This window comes from Lissotriton vulgaris, chromosome 7 (genome assembly GCF_964263255.1).
Source record: "Lissotriton vulgaris chromosome 7, aLisVul1.2, whole genome shotgun sequence".
Classification (NCBI taxonomy): domain Eukaryota; kingdom Metazoa; phylum Chordata; class Amphibia; order Caudata; family Salamandridae; genus Lissotriton; species Lissotriton vulgaris.
Window position 1 is genome coordinate 946,068,746 of NC_141695.1, and position 24,954 is coordinate 946,093,699.

The 24,954-nt window shown below is 45.8% G+C and overlaps 1 protein-coding gene across 1 annotated transcript in view; it reads right to left on the reverse strand.

Moving 5' to 3' along the window:
• The window catches only part of WDR55 (WD repeat domain 55), a 266,386-nt gene that overhangs the window by 232,895 nt on the left and 8,537 nt on the right, over positions 1-24,954 (reverse strand). Inside the window, exon 2 of the mRNA XM_086931380.1 lies at positions 12,203-12,250. Within this exon, the coding sequence (XP_086787506.1) occupies positions 12,203-12,250 (48 nt within the window). The remainder of the gene's footprint in view (positions 1-12,202; positions 12,251-24,954) is intronic.

The window sequence follows — 24,954 nt, forward strand, 5'->3', positions numbered from 1 at the left end:
TTTGGTGCTGTCCCCGAGTGATTTGGTGCTGTCCCAGAGTGCTTTGGTGGTGTCCCCGAGTGATGTGGTGGTGTCACCGAGTGATGTGGTGGTGTCCCTGAGTGAAGTATCCTCTTAATAGACCTGTAAACAAAACCCTCGGTATGTATATAACATTGATTAACAAAGCATGGGATGTGTTATGAAGAGAGACGAGTAGGCACAGATCAATACTGCAATGATTTTCTTAGCCAAGAATGGAAGTATGTCTGCGAGATGAAGAGAGGGTGGTAAATTGGATGAGGAAGATGAATGAATAGGAGACAGGAACAGTAAGCGCGGGAGAGGCGTGGGAGAGAGGAAAGAGGAGGAGGGGGCCGAGATCCAAGATCAGCAAGGAGGTTGGAGATAGGCCTAAATTCATAGGAGGAAAAGCAGCGAGCAACAGAAGTGAGCCTGTATGGAAGGGAAGAGCCAGGGCAAACAATATGAAACAACAAGGTTGAAAGCGAGAGAGAGGGGAAGAAACAGAGGTAAGGAGAGAGAAAACTGGATGAAGAACGGACCATGAAAACAAGTAAATAAAGGCTCACGAGAGCGAGGCCAGCAAGTTCTGGAGCGGCTTCCTTTGAAGTCTAATGCTGAGGCTCAGACAAATGGTGGTGTGCGAGCAGCTTCCTTTCAAGTCTGATTGGTGGGGGGGGGGGGGGAATGGTGAGCGCACGCCCGGCGCACATGCACTGGCCATAATCTGCATTCTAAAGCCCTCTGGCAGCCTTTTCTGGAGCCCCTACATAAGTCTCGCCGGAGCAATGCGCAAGCGCATTGGCTCAAACGAGACCTATAAACAGATTGACTCAGCATCCATTTTAAACAAGATGGCTCCCAGGCTGAAGCCTAGTTATATCTAAGCCAGGAAAACACACTTTAACAAGTCATAATGATTTCATTTCAATAACAATAGTTTCATGTCAGTATACACGTGTGAAGTCAAGTGCAGAGCAACTAATACTAAAGCACATTTAAGTTCAATCTAACAAAAGCGCTCTCAGAAGCCATCTATACAAACTCACAGTGAAAATTTGCCTGACAAAATACATTTACTGCAATAATCCTGGAACAGATGAAACTGTATCTTTAAGAGAACTGTACATTTCACAGAATATGTGCACACTTAAAAATTTAACAAATGGTTTGAGACGTTTTTATTGAGTCTATTGCAGATGATGAGACTAGCTTGGTCTTATCATTACAGACTTTCAGAATGCCCCAGTCTGTCAAACAGACCTTGTATTCCCCACAAGAATTGTATCTTCTGTTGTTGTGCTCCATTTTACAGTACGCTACAGATTAAGGGTTGACCCAACGGCACTGGGACCTGTGTAGTCAATGTTACATATAAGGGGTTCCCAGTTGAAACAAATCCTTGCACACAGAAAAAGGAAAAATTTCAGGGAAAAATAACAATCTTTACAATTCTTTTGTTGAGTGATGTTTTATTTCACATCCTCAATTGCAGATCAATTGCACATACATTCATCAAAATGTTAAACTTATTCTTGATGCCCAAAGAAGGAGGGGAATGGGAAAGGAGAAGTGAGGGGGTTAAAGTAGTCAGGGTGGTGTGGATATAGAAAAGTTTCAAAAGAAATCACAGGTGGGCATTTATACATTTAGAAAATGATACCACAAGGGCGTATTTCACATTGCCATTCAAGTATTTCTATACAGATTCTTATTCCTATCCCAATACATTTGAACACAGACAAAAATGATCTGTTGTCGGTGGGTAGGAAAAAACAGGTGGTATGTCGACGTTTCGACCCCAGTATTGTAGGCTGGTTCATGCCCTACTGCGGGGTCTTCATCAGGACAGGTGGGGGTGAAAATTCTGGGAAGGTGAGGTGCAGGCACCTATGATTAAAAACAGGGTAATCAAATGGGGAATAACACTTCCAATTGCTTAGATGAGCTACTACAGTCGCAAGACATTACCTATATAGCCACAGTGGATTATGTGGCACCTTCTAGGACGAATAGTGGGCCCGAAGGCTCCGGATGTCGAAGAGAGCGTCAACCTAGAAAAATGTGGCTATTGTCAGTGAGGTGGACATTGATTAAATAAGTCCCACATAAATGCGAACCTAATTGTTCAAAAACGTGCTTCAGTTAACAAGCATCGGAAAAATACCCAGCCGGGTTAAAAACGGGGGAATAGAAATCACATACTAGAGGACCGCACAACCGTGGCACATCTAGACATACCAAACTAGTTAAGCCCAAGTTACTGTCTGGTATACACTGTCTCTGTAATCATCATCATGTAAAACACTGCGAACATTATTTTAAAAAAACAAGGTCATCATGTACTAAGTCATTGTACTAAACAAAAGCAATTACCTGAGGGGACACAATCCTAAGACATCACTATTTTTAGGCAATGCGTTGGAAAATGAATCGCGAGTTCAAATCTGTAGGATTCTATGTGGGAGGCAAAAAGGGGGTTCAGTTGAGATGCCCTTAAACGTAGCTTTAGTACATTCCGTTACTACTTTTAGTTCTAGGAAAAAACTCACCGCTAGCGTGGCGGTTATGACTCCTGCCACAACCGAGCTCCAATCTACAAGGGAATGGAGGGGCCGATGTTTAATGAACTGGTCATACTTGCTGTAACAGATCAACGTCATGAAAAAAGTGATAAAAGCCGTAGGTCACTTACCACGGATACACGGTCTGTCTTATCTCAAACTCAGCTCGTCGAAAGTGAGTTCGAGCGGGACCTTCGATATTATTTAAAGGGGAAGGACCGGCATCAGCGCGTGTACTCGCAGCAGCTAGATGCCTGCTGCTCTACTAGCCAATTACAGTGCACGGCATAGTTCATGGAAAAAAGACTACAGCGTAGTTATACGGGCCGGTAGAAAATAGGCTCCCATGGTTGTTCTGCTTATTTAGAAAGTTGTTGTTTTTAAACATCGAGATTGCTAGACCAAGGGATGGCTGACCTTTGTGAGGGATATAGGACATTTGGCCGCACTGAAAACAGAACGTTTGCACACTAGATCTCATTGTAGGTAATGGACAAAGGTCCGTGATACACATTACATAGCACTTATAATGTTCAAATTATTTCTACACAAGGGGTCATAATAAAGTTTGGTAAAAAGATTACTTTCTCCAGATAGACTTAGGATGGTTATCAAATACTGAGTACTCACAGCATATCACCAAGAATTCACCGGAAGTATCACAACAATATAATTCCTTATTCCTGATATACACATACTAAAATTCGGAGTCGAATTGTCGCGCTGTTCATCTGTGAGTGTCCTGTAAGGAGACAAAAGTATTCTCGAAAGAGCCTCTAAGTATTTACATCAAACACATTATCATATAAGAAGACCACAACTCATTATCGTAAACAGGCCAATTGGGCATAACTCGTATCTTGTTCATTCAGCCCATGTTGGATCGTGTCCAAACGGGTCATCCATTTACTTTCTCTTACATTCAGGACAGAGCCAATGTTCCCACCCCTCGGGCCCAGGGAGACTTTTTCAAGGACCACCCATTGTAACTCTTCGACTGTATGGCCAGCCCTTTTATAGTGGTCCACTAGGGGTGCCCCTAAAACCTCGCATCTAATCCTGCTTTGGTGCTGGAGAATGCGTGCTTTAATCCTTTGTTGTGTTTGTCCTATGTAGGCTAGACCACATGGGCATGTAATACAGTAAATGACACAGTTAGTGTTCCAATTTGTAAATGTTTTCAGGTCTATGTTGAGATGCTTGTATGTGAATTGTTTAGTTTGTATACACATTGGGCAAGCCTTACAGTTGCCACATCTGTAGTTGCCAACTATAGCCGGTAAATTCCACATGGTTTGTATGGATGGTGGTTCTGGGGTTTCTAAAAAGGAGCTCACCACATGATCCTTGAAAGAGTGCATGGGCAACTTGGGCTGTCCAATGTCATCTGCTACCATTGGCCAATGTTTGATTAAGATTTTCCGTATGTTATTGCTTTGCGTACAGTATGTAGTTACACAGATCATTCTTTCCATGTTTTCATCTTTTTTGGGTTGTGGTGTGAGAAGTTCATCCCGTGGGCTATACCATGCCCGTTTTTGGGCTCTCTTGACAAGTCTACGTGGATAACCTCTTTCTAAGAGTCTAGAGCTAAGATCTTCAGATTCTGAGAAGTAATCGTCTATCTTTGTGCAGTTGCGCCTTATCCGAAGGAATTGACCAACTGGTAACATGAAAATACAAGGGTGGGATAATCCTCGCCTCCTGTCCTTAATAGAATTGAAAATTCTTGGCACGAATGTTAGCAAATTTTCTATTCTATGGCAGGACGGAGGCTCCGATTATGCTTGTTTAAAGCTTCGCCACCACAACAGATGCAACATCAATAATAGGCTTAAAGTAAAAAGTCTTAAACACAGTTTCAGATGACCAATCCGCAGCCTTCATGATGTCCTGAAGGCTGGCACCCATGGAAAAGGCTTTGGAAGCCATGGCTCCTCTAGCAGAATGAGCACCAAACAGAGAAGTGTCAATGCCCGCTTCATGCATGAGCCAACGTAACCAACGTGCCAAAGTCGCTGGAGTTACCGGCTTGAAAGGTTTCTGCAAAGCAATAAGTAATTGTCCCTGTAAATCATGCCGAAAAGGTGCAGTGCTTACCTCATAATCTTTAATACATTGAACTACACACAATTGAGGATTGTGGGGGAAAGTAGGGTAAGAGACTGAAGGCGTATTACACTTAGTCCTCCTTGAGATAATAAAGGTAACACCTTCAGGAGAGAAAGACCGACCAGCGAGATCCAAGGCTCGCACATCAGAAACCCTTTTGCAAGAGCCAAGCACAAAAGCATAGTGAGCTTGGCTGAAAGTTGTTTGCGTGTCAAAAGAGAGTTAGAAGGCCAGGCTGACAGAAAACGCAAAACAACTGAGACATCCCAAAGGGCTACATATTTGGGACAAGGAGGTTTTTCCATCCGGATGCCCCTCAACAATTTAGAGATCAAGGGATGTTCTCCCGCTGGTTTACCATCCAAAGGCACATGGCCTGCAGAAATTGCAGAACGAAAGTTATTAACTGTTCTGTAAGCTAGCCCAGAGGATGCTAGGGATGCCAGAAAATTAAGGATTAAAGAAAGATCCGCTGAAACGGGATCCACCGACCGTTGTGAGCACCAATCACACCAGCGCTTCCAACTTGATGAATAACGCTTGCGTGTGTTGGGTGCCCAAGCCTCATTGATATATCTGGTAGCGTCTCTCGATAAGCCCTGGATTTACCAGCGTCCCCCGAAATTCTCCATGCTACCAGAAGGAGTTGACCAGACAGCACCAGAGGGTGAGGCTCGCAAAGCGGATCCAATAGCAGGTTCCACATGTGGGGAAGAAGAAGCGGCGTGGAACAGCTCATCTCCAGAAGAACTGGAAACCATGCTTGAGCCCTCCAAAGAGGGGTTATTAGAACCAGTTCCGCCAAGAATAGACGTGCTCGGGCCAGCACCCGGGGAATCATGAGGAACGGTGGGAAGGCATAGCACAGATGGCGAGGCCAGGTCTGGAGAAATGCGTCCGTGGCCAGAGCCTCCGGATCCGGACGCCAGCTGTAGAAGCGGGGAAGCTGGGTGTTGAGCCGGGAGGCAAAGAGATCCAGATGACAAGTCCCCCAAAAGCGGGACAGCTTGCGGAACACACGAGGATGGAGCCTCCAATCGCTGAAGTCTCTCAGGTGACGAGAGTTCCAGTCCGCGATCTGATTGCGAGAACCCGGCAGGTATTCTGCAATAATCGTGATCTTGCGCTCCAGACAAAGGTGCCAGAAGTCCTTCGTAATCTCCGAGAGAAGCTTGGACCTGGTACCCCCCAGTTTGTTCACATAACGAACCGCCAAAACATTGTCCATTCGAAGAAGAATGCAACAATTTGTTTTCTGAGGGGTGAGGCATCGAATCGCGAAAGAGCCCGCCAGCAACTCCAGGCAATTGATGTGCAGGGTCAATTCCTCTGGGGACCAACGACCCCCTGTCGAAACCGAGCCGCAACGGGCTCCCCAGCCCCAAAGGCTGGCATCGGACTCTATCACAACATCGGGAGTCCTCCCAAACAGAGCTCGGCCGTTCCAGGATTCCATATGGTCCAACCACCACATCATTTCCGTCCTGGCATCCTCTGACAGGAGGATGGGATCGGAATACCGAAGACCCTTCTGCAAATGACGTATTTTGAGGCGCTGAAGAGCCCGATAATGCAGAGGGCCCAGAAAGATCGCCTGTATGGAAGACGATAAGAGACCTACAATCCTGGCCACTGACCTTAGCGAAACAGTCTGTTGTGCAAGAAACGACCTCAAGTCCCTCTTGATGGACCTTATCTTCTGACCTGGAAGAAGAAGCTGACAAGAGACAGAGTCTATTTGAAACCCCAGGAAGGACATCGACTGGGATGGAGAAAAGTCGGACTTCAGGGGACTGATAAGAAAACCCAAGGATTGTAAAAGGTCTATGGACCAGTGTAAGTGAGATTGAAGAAGAGAAGGGCATTGAGCCAAAAGGAGAATATCGTCTAGATAGACTATAAGACGCACCCCGCATGACTTCAAAGACTCCATCACAGGATGAAGGAGCTTCTTGAAGCACCACGGAGCGGAGGACAGGCCGAAAGGAAGAACTTTGTACTCGTACCACTTGTCTAACCATTGGAACTGAAGATATCTGCGATGCGGAGCATAAATCGGAATTGACAAATAAGCATCTTTTAGGTCCAGACGAACCATCCAATCTCCTTCTTGAAGAAGGTCTCGCAGAAGATGAATGCCCTCCATCTTGAAGTGCCGATAAACCACTCCGCCGTTGAAGTCCTTCAAATTGAGGACTAAACGCGATCCTCCCCCTTTTTTCTCCACGAGAAAAATGTTGCTGACGAAACCCTTGGGATGAGGAGAAGTGGGAACGATGACTCCCTTTGTCAAAAGAGAGGAAACTTCCGCGGAGATGAACTCCTGATCTTGTCGGGAAAAAACAAGGGGGCGAGGCCGAAGATCTTGGTGAGGGTGAGAGTAAAATTCTATTTTGTACCCTTGCACCGTCTCCAGTATCCAGGCATCGTTTGAGATCAAACGCCAATTGTCTAGAAAAAAATGAATCCTGCCCCCCAAGATTACAGTAGAAGCTGGAATCAAGCTCACCTGCTGGGGAAGAGTCTTGACGTCCTTCTTGTCCTCCAGAGTATCCACCTTTACCAGGCTGCCCTCTATTTCTCTTAGAGGGGTAGAAAGAAGACTTGTTTGAGGAGTATTGTTGTTGACCGCCTCGTTGGGACTTGTTCCCTCGCTGGGGGGCATTGTCGGAACCACGGCCGGACGAACACCCCCTTCGGCCGGCCCTGCCAAAAACCGGACGGAATGCTCGTTTCAAATTAGATTGGGCCTGGTCAAGGCCGCTAAAAGGTGGAAACAAAGTTTGTCAGCTCCTTCAAAAAAGGTGCACCAAAAAGCAAACCTTGGGCTAGAGGGCCCGATTCCGAGGAGGCCAAATCCGTAAGTCTTGGATCCAGTTTCATTAAGATGGAACGCCGACGTTCAGAGGACAAGGCACAGTTGGCGTTGCCAAGCATACAGACAGCCCGTTGAGCCCAGCCGACCAGCTCATCGGGGTCAATGAGGGAACCAGATTCCTTGGCTTTGTATCCCAAGTCCAGAATTTTTGTGAGGGGGGCCAAGAGATCTAAAAGCTTGTCTTGGCACGAACGCCACGATCTATCCAAACCTTTGGTAGGGTCCTTAGAATATTTTCTCATGTAAGTGATCATAGTGGGATCAACATCAGGAGTGGCTGCCAGCTTGTCTGCCAAGTCAGGACGTGGGCATTCGGAGCGCAAACGCGCTCTCACATCCTTATCAAAGGAATGACGGATGTTGGATTGGATGTATAAAGCCACCTCGGGGGAAGGCATCCAAGAAGAAGAATGAGGATGGATAATGTCAGAGGGGTTGAAGGTCAACAATTGCGGTGCAGTAGGAGCGTCAACATAATGTTCTTTCCTCGACCTTTTGGAGGGAGGAGGCTTTGAAGGCTCGGAGGATGAGGACGAGGACGAACCATCATCCGTATCAGAAGGAGGATCTGACCGAGAGGACACCTTGCGCTTCTTTGTAGAAGGAGCAAAAAGGGTTTGCGCAAGTTTTCAAAATGTCTGGAATGCGGATTTTTGGGCGACTTCTTAGAACGCCCAGAGGAAGGAGGCACCCAGCCGTGTTGCGCAGCATAATCTGCCAGATGTTTTTTCAGAGGCGCAATAGCCTGACAAAGCGCTTGGCCCATAAAGTCATCAAAGGAAGTAGAGGATTCCTCCTCCTCATAGTAGTCATAACCTTCGTCTTCGCAGTAGTCTGCCATGGCGACAAAGTCTGCCAAGAAATGCCCAGTGAAGGTCAAACAATTAGAGAGGCAAAGCCAAGTAATTGGGGAGTGGTACCCCTTGCGCAAGTCTGAAGAATACAGGGAACCCTGTGAATAAGCAATAAATTGAATGTGGAGGGAGCAGACTTGCACAAACAATAGAAGAAAAAATTAAGAATTTTTTCCCCACTCTAGGCAAAGCCTATGTAAAATGTATACAACCCTCTAAGTTTAAATTCTCCAGAGGGCGTCAGGGAGCTCAAACGGCAGCAAGTAGGGCGCGCTAAAAATAGCTTTCTGTCAGTCAGGCTGAGGCACAAGCGGCGTCTAAGAACTACACGCTCGAAGAGACGTGTAAACAAACCGCCGCGCATGCGCGAAACAGCCGCTGCCGCCTAGGAAGGTGCGCGAGACACGCGCGCCCTTCCAACTCCGCTCCCGCTCCACAGGAAGACCGGGTTAAATAAATAACCCCGTCGGGAGGTGCCGCACACGCTCCCAAAGCACCGGCACTGAAGCCGGACCAGTAATGAAGACGCGCCGCACAGCGCGCACGCAAAAACAATACCGGCAATTAATGAAGGGAAGCAAATAAAGCGGCAAGCCGCACCTAAAAGAAACGCACACAGCGCAACAACAATTCCTGCAAGTAGCAAATATGCAAGCAAATAAAGCGGTAAGCCAAACGTTTAAAACATTGAAGATAATGTAAAAGCACTTAACTGGCTGCGCAGCAGCAAAGAAAGAGGAAGTTGTAACCTCTATCACCTTATTTATAGTTATGTGGACTCTATGGTTGCCCAGGGTTTATGGGTAATGTAGTCTGAGTTTTTGCTTTACTGTGCTGATTGGCTGCTGTTCAGTAAAGAAATTGAGTAAGCATAATCGGAGCCTCCGTCCTGCCATAGAATTCACATACAAGCATCTCAACATAGACCTGAAAACATTTACAAATTGCAACACCAACTGTGTCATTTACTGTATTACATGCCCATGTGGTCTAGTCTACATAGGAAAAACACAACAAAAGATTAAAACACGCATTCTCCAGCACCAAAGCAGGATTAGATGCGAGGTGTTAGGGGCACCCCTAGTGGACCACTATAAAAGGGCTGGCCATACAGTCGAAAAGCTACAATGGGTGGTCCTTGAAAAAGTCTCCCTGGGCCCGAGGGGTGGGAACATTGGCTCTGTCCTGAATGTAAGAGAAAGTAAATGGATGACCTGTTTGGACACGATCCAACATGGGCTGAATGAACAAATACGAGTTATGCCCAATTGGCCTGTTTACGTTAATGAGTTGTGGTCTTCTTATATGATAATGTGTTTGATGTAAATACTTGGAGGCTCTTTCGAGAATACTTTTGTCTCCTTACAGGACACTCACAGATGAACAGCGCGACAATTCGATTCCGAATTTTAGCATGTGTATATCAGGAATAAGGAATTATATTGTTGTGATACTTCCGGTTAATTCTTGGTGATATGCTATGAGTACTCAGTATTTGATAACCATCCTAAGTCTATCTGGAGAAAGTAATCTTTTTACCAAACTTTATTATGACCCCTTGTGTAGAAATAATTTGAACATTATAAGTGCTATGTAGTGTGTATCACAGACCTTTGTCCATTACCTACAATGAGATCTAGTGTGTAAACGTTCTGTTTTCAGTGCGGCCAAATTTCCTATATCCCTCACAAAGGTCAGCCATCCCTTGGTCTAGCAATCTCGATGTTTAAAAACAACAACTTTCTAAATAAGCAGAATAACCATGGGAGCTTATTTTCTACCGGCCCGTATAACTACGCTGTAGTCTTTTTTCCATGAACTATGCCGTGCACTGTCATTGGCTAGTAAAGAAGCAGGCATCTAGCTCCTGCGAGTACACGCGCTGATGCCGGTCCTTCCCCTTTAAATAATATCGAAGGTCCCGCTCGAACTCACTTTCGACGAGCTGAGTTTGAGATAAGACAAACCGTGTATCCGTGGTAAGTGACCTACGGCTTTTATCACTTTTTTCAGGACGTTGATCTGTTACAGCAAGTATGACCAGTTCATTAAACATCGGCCCCTCCATTCCCCTGTAGATTGGAGCTCGGAGGTGGCAGGAGTCATAACCGCCACGCTCGCAGTGAGTTTTTTCCTAGAACTAAAAGTAGAAACGAAATGTACTAAAGCTACGTTTAAGGGCATCTCGATTGAATCCCCTTTTTGCCTCCCACATAGAATCCTACAGATTTGAACCCGAGATTCATTTTCCACTTAGTGCATGATGACCTTGTTTTTTTAAAATAATGTTCGCAGTGTTTTACATGATGATGACAGACAGTGTATACCAGACAGTAACTTGGGCTTAACTAGTTTGGTATGTCTAGATGTGCCACGGTTGTGCGGTCCTCTAGTATGTGATTTCTATTCCCCTGTTTTTAACCCGGCTGGGTATTTTTCCGAAGCTTGTTAACTGAAGCACGTTTTTGAACAATTAGGTTCGCATTTATGTGGGACTTATTTAATCAATGTCCACCTCACTGACAATAGCCTAATGTTTCTAGGTTGACGATCTCTTCGAAATCCGGAGCCTTCGGGCCAACTATTCGTCCTAGAAGGTGCCACATAATCCACTGTGGCTATATAGGTAATGTCTTGCGACTGTAGTGGAGTGGTGTGGCTCACTGGTTAGAGGCGGCAGACCCAGAAGCAGAGAACGGCCCGGGACCAGGGTTCAATTCCCGACGCAGCAGGGTCGTGGACCAGGGTCAGCGGACTCGATAATTCTCGCCTCGGTGCCTACTCTAACCAGGGATTACACTCGGCAACTCTGGGCATTAGCTTGCCTCATCTCTACAACGGCCCCCCACATTCGCCGGGGATGCCTGGTTTCACCTTGGAGATACCCAGTAGGGACCATCTCACAGGGATAGCCAGGACGGGTTCCCCAGCGGTCTACAGCGCCAGGACGCCTCAGGGCAGCAGTGCACTTTACAAGACACATACACTACATTACATTACATTACATTACATCATCTAAGCAATTGGAAGTGTTATTCCTCATTTGATTACCCTGTTTTTAATCATAGGTGCCCGCACCTCACCTTCCTTGAATTTTCACCCCCACCTGTCCTGATGAAGACCCCGCAGTAGGGCATGAACCAGCCTACAATACTGGGGTCGAAACGTCGACATACCACCTGTTTTTTCCTACCCACCGACAACAGATCATTTTTGTCTGTGTTCAATGTATTGGGATAGGAATAAGAATCTGTATAGAAATACTTGAATGGCAATGTGAATACGCCCTTGTGGTATCATTTTCTAAATGTATAAATGCTCACCTGTGATTTCTTTTGAATCTTTTCTATATCCACACCACCCTCACTACTTTAACCCCCTCACTTCTCCTTTCCCATGCCCCTCCTTCTTTGGGCATCAAGAATAATTTTAACATTTTGATGAATGTATGTGCAACTGATCTGCTATTGAGGATGTGAAATAAAACATCACTCAACAAAAGAATTGTAAAGATTGTTATTTTTCCCTGAAATTTTTCCTTTTTCTGTGTGCAAGGATTTGTTTCAACTGGGACCATTTTACAGTATGTCACAATGCATAGGGAGGTCACTATCATTTCACCAAGATGATATGAAATGTATATAGAAAAGGCAGGAGACCTAACTGCAAACCTAGCAAGCACACCTTCTCCGCAGTCATCCCAAATCATCAAAGGGAAAGAGGAGCCAAAACGGTCAGAACCACTCCAGCACCTTTTAATAGAAAACAGAAAATCTGTTGACACACAGTACCTGATCTGCAGCCTCAATTTGCGTTGGCGCTTGAACCGGACAGGTCTCCTGTGTGTAAGAAAGGTAAGATTTTATGTTAAGCTGATTCCATGAAAATCTAGAATAAAGCGCACAGCACAGAAAGACTCAACATTAACAAATAAAATGTACTACAAAACCTACAATATTCCTAAACACTTCAACTACAGAGTACCAATACAGTGAAAATACTAGTGAAGGCAGTGCCTAGTAAATGCCAATTTTAAGAGCAGCAGCCTGATGGTGTTTCCCTTGGGACATCTTTTAAAATAACCATTCCAAGGTAGGTCGTGACACTGGTCATGAATGGGACTGGAGGTAAAGAGGATGTGGGCAGGCACACTGGGTCAAACACAGGGACACTAACTGGGAAATTCCTGAGTGAACAATGGCCTCTATCCTGGTGTTATACCAGGTGGTGTGGGAGGATGGGATCGTGGCATAGGAACCACTGCAACCAAACACCACATATGTTTCATGAAGGAGGGAATGGAAAGTAACTCTCTTTCCGTAGACACATAGGTCTGTGCTGTCAACGCAGTATACTGCCCTTCATTACCACAGACTAGGAAGCCTAGGGAGCTGGAGCTAAAATCCATCTAATCCAGGTGCTGTTCTGATTCGATTACTCTGATTCCTTTGTGTATGTGCTGGGGACTGTAGCACCAATCAATCAATCAATCACAAGATTTGTAAAGTGCACTACTTACCCGAGAGGGTCTCAAGACGCTGAGGGAGAGATGGGGGGGTTGCTGCTACTGGTCGAATAGCTAGGTCTTGAGTCGTCTCCTGAAGGTCAGCAGGTCTTGGGTTTGTCGTAGGTTGATGGGAAGGGTATTCCAGATCTTGGCGGCGCTGTGGGAGAAGGATCTACCTCCAGTGGTGGCTCTCCGGATGCGCGGGATGGTGGCCAGGGAGAGGTCGGCGGAGCGGAGGTGGAGGTTGGGAACGTAGAAGGAGAGTCAACTGTTGAGGTAGGCTGGGCTGGTCTTGTGGAGTGCCTTGTGTGCGTGGATCAGGAGTTTGAAGGAGATTCTCTTGTCAATGGGGAGCCAGTGCAGGTTTTTCAGGTGGGGGGTGATGTGGCTGTGGCGTGGAATGTCGAGGATCAGGCGTACAGAGGCGTTTTGGATTCTTTGCAGTTGTTTGATGAGCTGGGTCAGGGCTCCTGCGTAGATGGCGTTTCCGTAGTAGAGTCTGCTGTTGACGAGGGCCTGGGTGACTGTTCTTCTCGTGTCTGTCGGGATCCACCTGTAGATCTTGCGGAGCATGCAGAGGGTGTTGAAGCAGGAGGAGGAGACTGCGTTGACTTGCTTGGTCATGGTGAGCGTTGAGTCGAGAATGACTCTCGGGTTGCCTGCGTGGACGGTTAGTGTCGGGGTGCCCGTAGGCCACCAGTAGTCGTCCCAGGCTAATGGGTTGGAGCCGAGGATGAGGATCTCCGTCTTGTCTGTGTTCAGCTTAACTCGGCTGCACTTCATCCAGTCGGCGACGGCTTTCATTCCTTCGTGGAGGTTGGATTTGCCGGTGAGGGGGTCTTTGGTGAGGGAAAGGATCAGTTGAGTTTTGTCGGCATAGGAGATTATGTTGAGGTCGTGCTGTCGGGCGATGCGTACGAGTGGAGCCATGTAGATATTTAACAATGTCAGGCTGAGGGAAGATCCCTGGGGGACGCCGCAGATGATCTCGGAGGCTTTGGATCGGAATGGGGGGGGGGGGGGGGAGGGGGGGGGGGCGGACGCTCTGGGCTCTGCCGGAGAGGAAGGAGGTGGTCCAATCCAGGGTCTTGTCTTGGATCCCTGCGTTGTGGAGGCGTGTGCGTAGTGTGCGGTGGCAGACAGTGTTGAAGGCGGCGGAGAGGTCCAGGAGGATGAGGGCCGCCGTCTCGCCGTTGTCCAGCAGGATCCTGATGTTGTCTGTGGCGGCGATGAGGGCGGTCTTTGTGCTGTGGTTGCTGCGGAATCTTAACTGGGAGGGGTCCAGGATGCTGTTATCTTCGAGGTACAGAATAAGGGGTCCCAGTGAGAGTATCACAAATACACAAACAAAACACTTAATATCACACTATATAAAATATTTCACAAGCTAATAATTGGACACACTGTTATTTATTCACAATGCGCATGTTCATTTTTCTTTATAACCAATTTTTTAACATATTTGTTGTAGTGGGGGCACCTTTGGTAGATCACTGTCACAGATATGGACATACCCCCGATACCCTGAGGTGGCTGGTTCTGGAAACGGTGACCCTGGGTCCTAGAGGTGGGGACATACCTTTGATCCTCAATACTCGTGAATCCAAATGGATGGCTATCATGGATTCGATTCGCAATGGACTTAATGAAGCAGAAAGTAGTCATGCCCAGTTAGCTAGACTAGGGAGTTGAAGTCCTAATCAATCTTCCATAATCTGTAACAAACCCCGTCTTTCACCCTCCTGCGTGAGAGGTGCACGGGATACTTGTGGTATTCAATTTGATCGGCAAACATCATCTACACCCCTCTGCGAAGGAGGTGCATGATGTTCTTACATAAGGGATGGATGTAGTCACTTACACCCCTCTGTGAAGGAGGTGCATGATAATAAGACATTTTTTTGCATTATGCAATGCTTGGAATACACCATATACTCTTATCTTGTGGTTTTAATTTAATTCTATGTGACACAATAGGGACCTTTTGTATATAACCGGTATAACTATGGGATGTATGATTCCCGGTTAACACAATAGCCAGTCCATCTAGGTTCTCATTCGAAATAATCTCTATATCCTGATCGTTTCTAGATGTATGATTTAAACGTGTCAAATGCCCTGAATACTCAAACAAATCGGCCATGTTGTAATGACAAAGGAATGCTGTCTATGCCTCGGATTGATCCGTGATTTAGATTTATTTATGGCTCTCCTTTTAATAGGCACCTTCATGCTGATCCAACCACCTATGAGATACCCGTTTTTCTGTTTATATTTATTTTCCAAATTCCAAATCCCCGTTTTATTTTACGATCCACGGGCATCATTGCCATGACAACCGAACGCTACCCGGGAGTCTGTCCTTTGTTTTTGCGGCTCCGACGTCAGCGCGTACGTCGTATCTAAGAAATATGCCTGCCTGTTGAATGCTTGTTTGCTAACCTGACTCGGGGAGCAACTATTTACACACAACGTTTGCCGGATCCAAGGTGAGAACCCCTGATAGGTCTTCCCAGGAGGGGCGGTTTGCCCTGCTAATATGCCGTTTGAGACGTCAATTGCTGTGTCAATATGCCGTTTGCGGTGCATTTCTCTTACCGCTATTTTCTCGTCTATTTAGAAGCAAATGCGGCTTTCTGTACTTCTCACATGCACTCTGAGTAAACATCGGGAGAAGGCGGCCTTCTACGCAGTTAGGTAGGATTTAACCCTTACTAGCGAAAACACGGAATCCATGTCCCCATTATCGTTTTAACTTACCGGTGATTTATACTTTTTTTTAGAGATACAACAGCGGTGTTGCTTAAACTTGTGGTATACCAAGCAATCCAGCAGAGATACGACACTACACTGCAGTGGTACGCACCCCAACATTTCTTCCAATTTGTTTTATGTGTTCTATTGAATCTGAGGCGGTGACATCAGATCTCGATCAGTTAGATTATTGTTAGCCTGTCCTTCCAGTTCTCTGTGTTTCCCCTGTATTAATCAATGTTCTTGAGGGAGCAATCAGTTTCAATGGGGTTTTGAAATGTGATTTTTACGAAATTACCCGAATAATTTACACAGCTTCGCAAATTAATCTCGGTATATGAATTTTTGTATGGAACATTAAGGGACATAGCACTGATATATTTCTTCATGTCCATTTTCTTAAAATAGAATCCTGGTGATCAAATTGACACCCTTTTGAAAGTGTTTCTTTTCATGAGAACGCCTAGAATACTGATCCTGATATTTTTAACTGGATCGATTGACGCTCCCCGTTCTTCCTGTTTCAGTTGCGAGCTATTCACCCCAACCTTCCAAAAGTGAATAATTTTTAATTTTCCTTTCTTCTATTGGTCCATGCCAGACGCACTTGTGCGCCTGTGTTATTTTAAATTTATATTAATTTTCACTGTAAATATTATACACTTCTTTTCTTGTATTTTGTAGAGAAACCAGTGTCCCCCAGGGCCTTTTGTCCTGATGAAGACCCCGCTTTAAGGTGTGACGTATACCTAGCAGTATATCTGGGGTCGAAACGTCGACAGCTAACACCATCTACCAGTCGATGCAACCACCAGCCTACTCATTAATTAGTAGCATTGCTATTATGGTTTCTTTCTTTTTTAAATGATGAGTATTTATAACTCATTTATTATACTGGCTCAGGGCTCTGAAGCCAGACATATTGATTGATTGAATCATATATTGTTATTTATGTCACGAATGACCTACCTTGCACATTCCCTCCCTACCTATCACTGTCCCTCACCTTCCCTCTCCTGGGGCACTACAACAAATATGTTAAAAAATTGGTTATAAAGAAAAATGAACATGCGCATTGAGAATAAATAACAGTGTGTCCAATTATTAGCTTGTGACATTTTTTATATAGTGTGATATTAAGTGTTTTGTTTGTGTATTTGTGATACTCTCACTGGGACCCCTTATTCTGTACCATATAGCACCCAGGTCCCTAGTGACTATTGGGTAAAACCCCCCTTATTCAATATGTTATCTTCGAGGTAGCAGGTGAGCTGTCTGTTGACGATCTTCTCGATGACCTTAGCTGGGAATGGAAGCAGGGAGATGGGCCGGAGAAGTTCTGGAGGTCTCGGGTCCGCCTTGGGTTTTTTGAGTAGGGCGTTGATCTCGTCGTGTTTCCAGCTCTCTGGGAAGGTCGCCGTCTCGAAGGAGAGGTTGATGACGTTGCGCAGGTAGGGTGCGATGGAGCTGCCGGATTTGTTGAAAATGTGGTGTGGAAAAGGGTCTGATGGGGAGCCGGAGTGGATTGTGTCCATGGTCTTGATTGTGTCCTTGGTTATCGCGTTGACCCAGGCTGTCAGGGGGTCGTGGTCGATGGGGTGCGGCGGGTCTGATGTGTGGGCCTGTTGGGTTCATCCGGGAGTCGAAACTGTTGTGGATGTCAGCGATTTTGCGGTGGAAGAAGGTGGTGAGGGAATCACACAGAGCTTGCGTCGGTGGGATGTTGTTGGGGTTGGAGCTGGGGTTGGAGAGTTCCTTCACGATGCTGAAGAGCTCCTTGCTGTTGTGTGCGTTGTTGTCGAGGCGGTCTTTGAAGGAGGTCCTCTTGGCGGCCTGATGAGGTGATGGTGGTTGCGGATGGCGTCTTTGTGGGCTGTCAGGCGTCTTTTCGCTGTGCCATTTTTTCTCCAGGTTCCGGCAGGAGCGCTTCGATGGTAGGAGTTCCGGGGTGAACCAGCTGGCTCTCTTGCTGGTGTTTTTGTAGGTTGTTTTTTTTCAGCGGGGCTAAGGTGTCGGTGTAGTCGTCCATCCATCGTCTGAGAATGCGGGCGTCTCGTCGGGGTTGGAGGTGTCGGTGGGTGGGCTGAGTGCGAGGTTTGTCTGGAGTTGGTCTACGGTGACTTTGCTCCAGCATCTATGGGGGATCTGTAGGGTGCGGTGGGTTTCCGTAAGGTGAAGTGGATGCAGCGGTGGTCGGTCCAGTTGAGATCAGAGGTGTGGCTGAAGGAGACGTGGGAGCTTGAGAAGAAGATGGCGTTGAGCGTGTGTCCGGCAATGTGGGTCGGCGTTGTGACGAGCTGTTTCAGTCCGGGGTTGGCGAGGTTGTTGATCAGGGTGGAGGAGTTGCTGTCATTGTTGTTCTCCAAGTGATAGCACCAGAACAGATGTAGCGTCCCTGTATGACAGTATATGTTGTGTGACACTGGACCTGGTTGCTTATTTTGTGTCTGGCGGGCTGTACTCCATTGCGCCCGGTCAAAGGAGGGATGTACTTCACTGCCCTGGTGGACTACAGCCTGCCACATTTAGAGGTCTCTGCCAGGCAGGCTCCTCTACAAGCACTACAGCACAGTTGAAAGGGCACCATGTTCAAGGCACCAGCACCACCAAGTTTTTTCGTTTTTCCAAAAAAACAAACTCCCACAGTGCGGGTTATTAAAAATAAAAATGAAAGGACCCAACATATTGGCAGGTTGTCCCAGTGCTTTGTGTGTCATTCATTTTATTTCTTATTCAGGACAGGTTTCCCTAGCATTCCCAAACAGAAATAAAATTATGCTAGAAAGTCCGCCCTAAACAGGGTGGATGGTTTACATATGGGCCAATGTCAGTAGGACCACTGGTCTAAGTGTTCTGATGGGGAAGTGAGCAGAAGCTCCACAGGCAAAAACATGGCTGTTCCCCCGATTTTAAATGGAGTGGAGTAAGCAAGCATTTGGTGGACAGGGTACTCGGTCGCATTTGTGATGGAATACCCTGTCCACCAGACTCTAAATAAGCATTTTAGTCGAGAAGGTCTGGGTGGGCCTTGTATCCCTGAAAAGAACCCCATTATACATCCTCCTCATGTGAGTATTGTCCACTTCGAATTCCTTGTAACTTCTCAATAAAGCACAGTGGTTCAAAGATAGAAGAGATAGGATCAATTAAGCATTTATAGACTCTCTAAAACCCCAGGGGAGTCACAATGTGTGTTAGGTTTATTGGATAAAAGTGCAAATGGTGCACTCTGAACTGCACACACCAACACTTAAGCCTCTTCAGTGCACAAATGTTCAACACCACATTCTAGCTAGAAGGACCGAGAGTAGAAAGGGGCTACAAAGCATTAAAAATACCAAATATTACAACTACTCCTGGTAGATTTTTCCCCGTATCCAATTAAAAGGACACTGTTCTTCTAAACGTTTATCGATAACAGAGTAGTATGTGGTGTTCTGCGTACTGACTTCAGGTTAAGTGAGTATGGGGCTGAATTGGTGGTGCTGGAATGAGCGAATATGAAATGTCAATTGCAGTCTTTTGTTGCAGATTCTGGATTGAGAAGATGAAGCTCTTGTTGGAGAGCAGATTTTCTTTGGGCTCCATAAAACTATTGTACAGTACTTAACCAAGGCATTATTCTTCTGTGTTATAGACCACAATGTCAACAGTATAATGGTCAGTGCTGCCTCATAAGGGTTTTCTATCACGGGCTTCAGAAACATCACTGCAGCACATCAGTAATTACTAATGGCCGAGCCTGTAGGCTGTCTCTGGATCTATTGCTCTCTCTTACACTGCTCCATTCCTAGGCACTCGCAGACCCACTTTGTGGATATTCTAAGTGACTGTGTCTGCAGCATTGTCTGCAGCAGGCAGAGTACTAGTGGGTTGCCCAGGGTAGTGTGGTTGGTGTGCACTACACTGCATAAGACAAGTTAACAAGGAAAGCAGCAAATGAATGCACAAAGGCCACTGCTTAATTTACACAGGCATAGCCCATGGTTGAAGAGCTCAGGTTAAAGCAAAAACAATATAGAGCTATATTTCCCAGCTAAATGGCAACATACAGACGCACACAGTCCCATCAAAGGCAGATAGAATCTCCCCAGCTACATCCCAACTCCCTGGAAAGTGCATTCTTACAACTGGAGTAGCTGAACACAGGAATTTCTGTGCTGCTTCTCTGAGGCGCCCTGCATACAACACTGAACATTAAGGCTATCCTCTCAAAAGAAATTCTAATGAGCCACATATTCTATGAAATGAGTGAATGCACATTTTAGAGAGGGAGGGGGGATTATTTGTAAACTAAGAAGTGCAAGCTCCGGTAGCTGAAGATATATCTTTCTCCTGTCTGCGGACCTGAACAATGGCTAACATATATTGATCTTAAAGAAAATAAAGTTTGTAGGTTGTTGAAGCACTTTATCCCAAACATAACTATGGTTATATAGCAGACATATTACAGTGCCGATCAAATACTTAAGAGTTACATAATGAGACATGTTTTTACTGCAAGGGTTAAGAAGAAGCTGAGAAAAATCCGTGATGCAACCATAGCTCAAGCTACATCAACAGAACAAACTACACATACAAATAGTCCACTAGATAAGTGGGGGACTAGCCCTTTGCAAATCCTGTCATCAGGATCACACCGTGCCTCAGGAATTTGCTCTACTGTTGTGGATGCCTGATCTGAAGGGGGATTTTAAGCTACAACAGTATCCTTTCAATTCGAGATACAAAGCATGGTTGCAGCAAAAAGAAAACGCCAGTTTGGTTTAAAATATGTTATACATTTTTTTCAGGTCAAACGTATAGCCAGCCCCTTGATCTTCCGTATAACTCTCAAGACCTAGCTTTTCATGCCACTAGTTTACTCAACCACAGAGAGATCAAGTCACTCCCTCACCCAGATGCTTGTATGCTCTCTAAATTACGACCCCTCACCCTCACCACACACAATCAAAAGAAAAACGCAATGGCGAAGATAATATGGCTGGATTCACAAACTAGTGCTATTTGTTTTTTGATAGGTTATTGAAAGTGTATGCCACAAAAATTAAAGAACAAAAACAAGAAATGTAAAAAATAACTATCACATATAATTTTAATATAACAGTGTGGGGGCTTCTAAGCAGGCACTTGTACTGGGAATAAGTACAGAAATCCTTTTTAGGTTTGACACACACCACAGGGAAATATTATTTTTACTGCAGCAGAAAAAGGTACTACTGGTTTTTAAGTGCTGTGACCTTAAAATATAGTTCAAAACACAAGGATTATTAATAAAACAAACAAGATAAAGACTACAAAGAACAAAACATTGTCAAATTAAAGCTTTGCCCCCCCCCCCCCCCCCAAGTCCTTGCACTGAAGTGCACTTGAATTTAGGAGGATGTGTGCATGTTCAAATACTGTAGCTCCCAGTGCTGGCGAGCCAATGGAAGAAATAAGCTGACACATTGCCATGCAGTATGGTAATGGACGGAAATAAAATGAGAATGATAACAGACCAATTGATGGAGAGTGCTGACTGAAAGCCCTTATGTATGTATTTGTACTCAATTTGTTTGATTAGAAGAGGCTGATGAGACAGCTAAAGTTCTGTCTAACCCTGATCTAAAAAGCCTTCATCCTCTGCCCCAGCAGTTTAAAAGAATCCCACCATCTCAATCACCAGATAAAACCATCCAATCTGACGTGATCCTGACCATAATTCATCATAGAAAAACACAATATTCTGGAAGCGGGACACAAACACTGACTTGCATGGAACACACAAACAAGAGCCTCAAGCAATAGACAAACTGGTAAATTCGTTTTCAATAACAGACACTGAAGAGACACAAAGACTAACTCTTGCATAAACAGGTCACTGCCATACGCAAAACTGCAGAAAGAAAGAGACTGAAAGGGGTGGCATGGATACTCTCGAATGGAACAGGGAGTCGAAACCCACTAATCTAGGCTGAGTTTAGTCCGATAGAGGCAAAGGTGTTCATGGGAGCTCTCCAAGACCACAAGATCTCAACAATCTACCAGTCCCTGGTTACCCATAGTTCCCCCACGATGCAGAACCTTAGGGAGCCCTAGGAGGGTGACGTGGGCCCGCTGGAAGAGGAGGACTGGACGGAGGCCCTGGCCTCCCTGCGGGGGGGGGGGGCAGCCATAGCCATATGCTTACACCTTATCCAGTTCAAGTACCTTCATTGGGTATACTTTACCACGGTTAGGCTGTGGAGGGCGGATCTGGTGGTTTCCCCTGTATGTCTCAGATTTGAGCATGAGGAGGGTACTCTGATACATACATTCTGGCACTGCTCTGCTTTGGCACAAATCTGGAGGGGAGTTCTGGCCTGCCTCTCTGATGTGTTGGGTTGGAACTTCACTACTCGCCAAAGCTGGTGCTCATACATGTTATGGATGGAGTTGAGGCAACATATACAAACGCCATCTTATGTACTGGGGTTCACTTTGGCTAAAGGAGATATTGCCAGGGCTTGGAAGGCACCGGTAGCACCCTCAGTGTCCGCATGGAAGAACGGCCTGGACTTCTGCATGGGCTTGGAGATTCCCATCTTTACGGCCAGAGGGTGCACGCTTAAACACTTTAAAATCTGAAAGCGCTGGGTGGACTATCGTGAGTTGGAGCCCGTTTCGATGGCCGGGCCCCTTGACCCGGCTTAACTTTCTACTTGGTTGGCGCGGGACATAGTTTCTTGTGTGACGATAGATCATGCTTCTATGGACGATGCTTTTGCTTTTGGGCCATGGTCAGCGGACTAGATAATTCTCGCCTCGGTGCCTACTCTAACCATGGGTCCCAATCAGAAACTCTGGGCAATAGCTTGCTTAATCTCTACTAACGGCCCCATCAGCGCCGGGGATGCTTGTCTTCACCTTGGAGATTCCCAGGAGGGACCATCTCACAGGCAAAGCCAGGAAGGGTTCCCCAGCAGTATACAGCGCCGGGACGCCCCTTTGCTGGGGCAGCTGTGCGCTTTACAAGTATACAACATTTATTTATTTAACATTTACTGTGCTGTTCTGGAGTGGACGTTAGTGCGATGAGGGGGTGTGTTCATGGTGTTATGGTTATTCTGTTAACAATTTATTTGTAATGCTCTTCCCTTTTCCTTAGTTTGCTCATGAAAAAAGTCAAAGTCAGAATGATACACGTTTCTTATGCAGAAGTTTCTGGGGTACAAAGCTCTGCTCTATATGTGCTATTTGACTAATAAAATTTGTTTTAAAAAAACACTAATCTAAAATTGGGGGAATTCCTCTATAAGACATTGAGCCACAGCGTACCAAAACTGGATCGGAGAATCACAACCACTGTAACATTTAGTTTATATGTTCGTACCCTTCCCATACCCTTTCCATTGAGAAGTCCACATTCAATAGACTTCACTGTGTCTATTGAAACTGATAACAGCAACAAGATGCTTGGAGAGTCCAACTGCTGGGGAGGTCACAAGATCTGGCTGCTTTAATGGGCTCTGCTGCAGATTTCAACTTGCCAAGAAAGATGTGATGACATTGTACTTGTATATGAAGTGTAGTTGCTGAGCCTGAATCCTAAGCACATGGGTTTCGATACTGTATTTGGCACTTGATCAAACATTGAATGATTTTGGGCAAAGCACTTCTTCTGCCTGCTCAATGCAAAAGGCATACAACAACAAATACCTAGTGTAAAAAACAAGCATTGGCATAGCCAATAGGTCTCGCCTTTGGGACTTTATAAGTGTTTAACAATGCAACAGTTAATGTTGTTGCACCAAGGATATTGTGCTGCATAACTAAATAATTATAAGGTCCCAAAAGGCAGACCTATGCCAATGCTTTTTATTTTTATAGTGATTGGGGCAGAGGAACTGCGGCATAGATGTTTTTTTTTTTGGTGCAGATTTATATAGCGCAAACTCGAGCCGAAGGTATTGGAGCGCTTTACATGAGCACCAGTTATGTTACACAAGGACACATTCATTATTTGGTAGGCGCTAAGAGATTAAGCAATTTGCCCAGAATCACAGGATGCTGAGCCGACGCCGAGGCTTGAACCTGGTTCATTAGCTCCAAAGTCAGCAGCTCTAGCCCTAAGGCTACATCCTCTCCCTAAGGCTACATCCTCTCCTCTGTTGAACAATGTAGTTTTAGAAACAGTAACATTTACAGTTGCTGAAAAGGAGCTCTGCGCACAAGTGGTGCGTCCTGGAGGCTGGAGCCAGTCCTGCTTGCAAGAATGGCACATGTCGAAGGGTGTAAATGGCCGAACTGCCTATAGTTGGAGCTGGGTGAGGCATTGAAAGCTTGAGCCTGGCCTGAGGGGATGCTTGGCTCCTCATGGACCCTGAGCCAAGACAGGCCGAGCTGAGCTTTGGCATTTACAGTATCACGCGCCGCGCGGAGGTGAAGGGTCTGCGCGGCAAAGGAGCGCATTACTCTTAAAAGGCGCGAGTCCACAGTGCCGTGTTAATGATCGTAAGGTGTTGAGACTGCATGGCCGTTGCCAAACATGTGCCCTGCATCTGAGGAGTGCAGCGCGTGCATACACTATCATCTGGGGACCTAGCACTAGACGATATGAAAAGTGCTATACAAATGTGAGCTAAACACTTAGGGACCCCTTATGGTATTAACAAGATAAATTAATTTCTCCTTTAGGGCGACATGTTCGTTCAGGCTTTGTGCATAGTTTCTCAAGGATTATTAGGATTAAATAGCAACATTGTCTCCACAATGCTCCCAGTCTGCTGGTCGCATAACAATTGAACACCGCCTTTGTCATGTGTAATACTCTGACAAATAGAAACAAACTTATTAGTAAAGGTTTTTTCTATCTCATTGTCGGCCGGGGCTATCGTAGCAAATCTAACTATAGAGCACACCTGTTTAGTTCCCTGTGTTATTTCGCAATGGTAGCTCCCCCCTCCCTGTACCCACCCGTGTTTCCAAGTACCATGGTACCTTCCATACACAGCGCGTGAGTGGTCAGACCAGCTGTCTTGGACCTGCACCTCTGGCTGGCCTGGGGATGCTGGAACCAATCTAGGTAAAGCTTAATCTTGATTCCTGATTAACAACCACAGCTTTTCACGAGATCTGCAGGTGGGCTAGGCGCTTCGGCGAAGATGACGCTGCTTTATGATGTCAAGTTTTAAGAATGACAGGAATACATCACTGGGCGTCTCGGCTGCTCTGAACTGCCGAGTTTACTCTCACTCGCCATTCTACAGTGCTAATATTGGACTGCGCTCGACATGTTTCGTATTCAGTCTGTATGCTTGT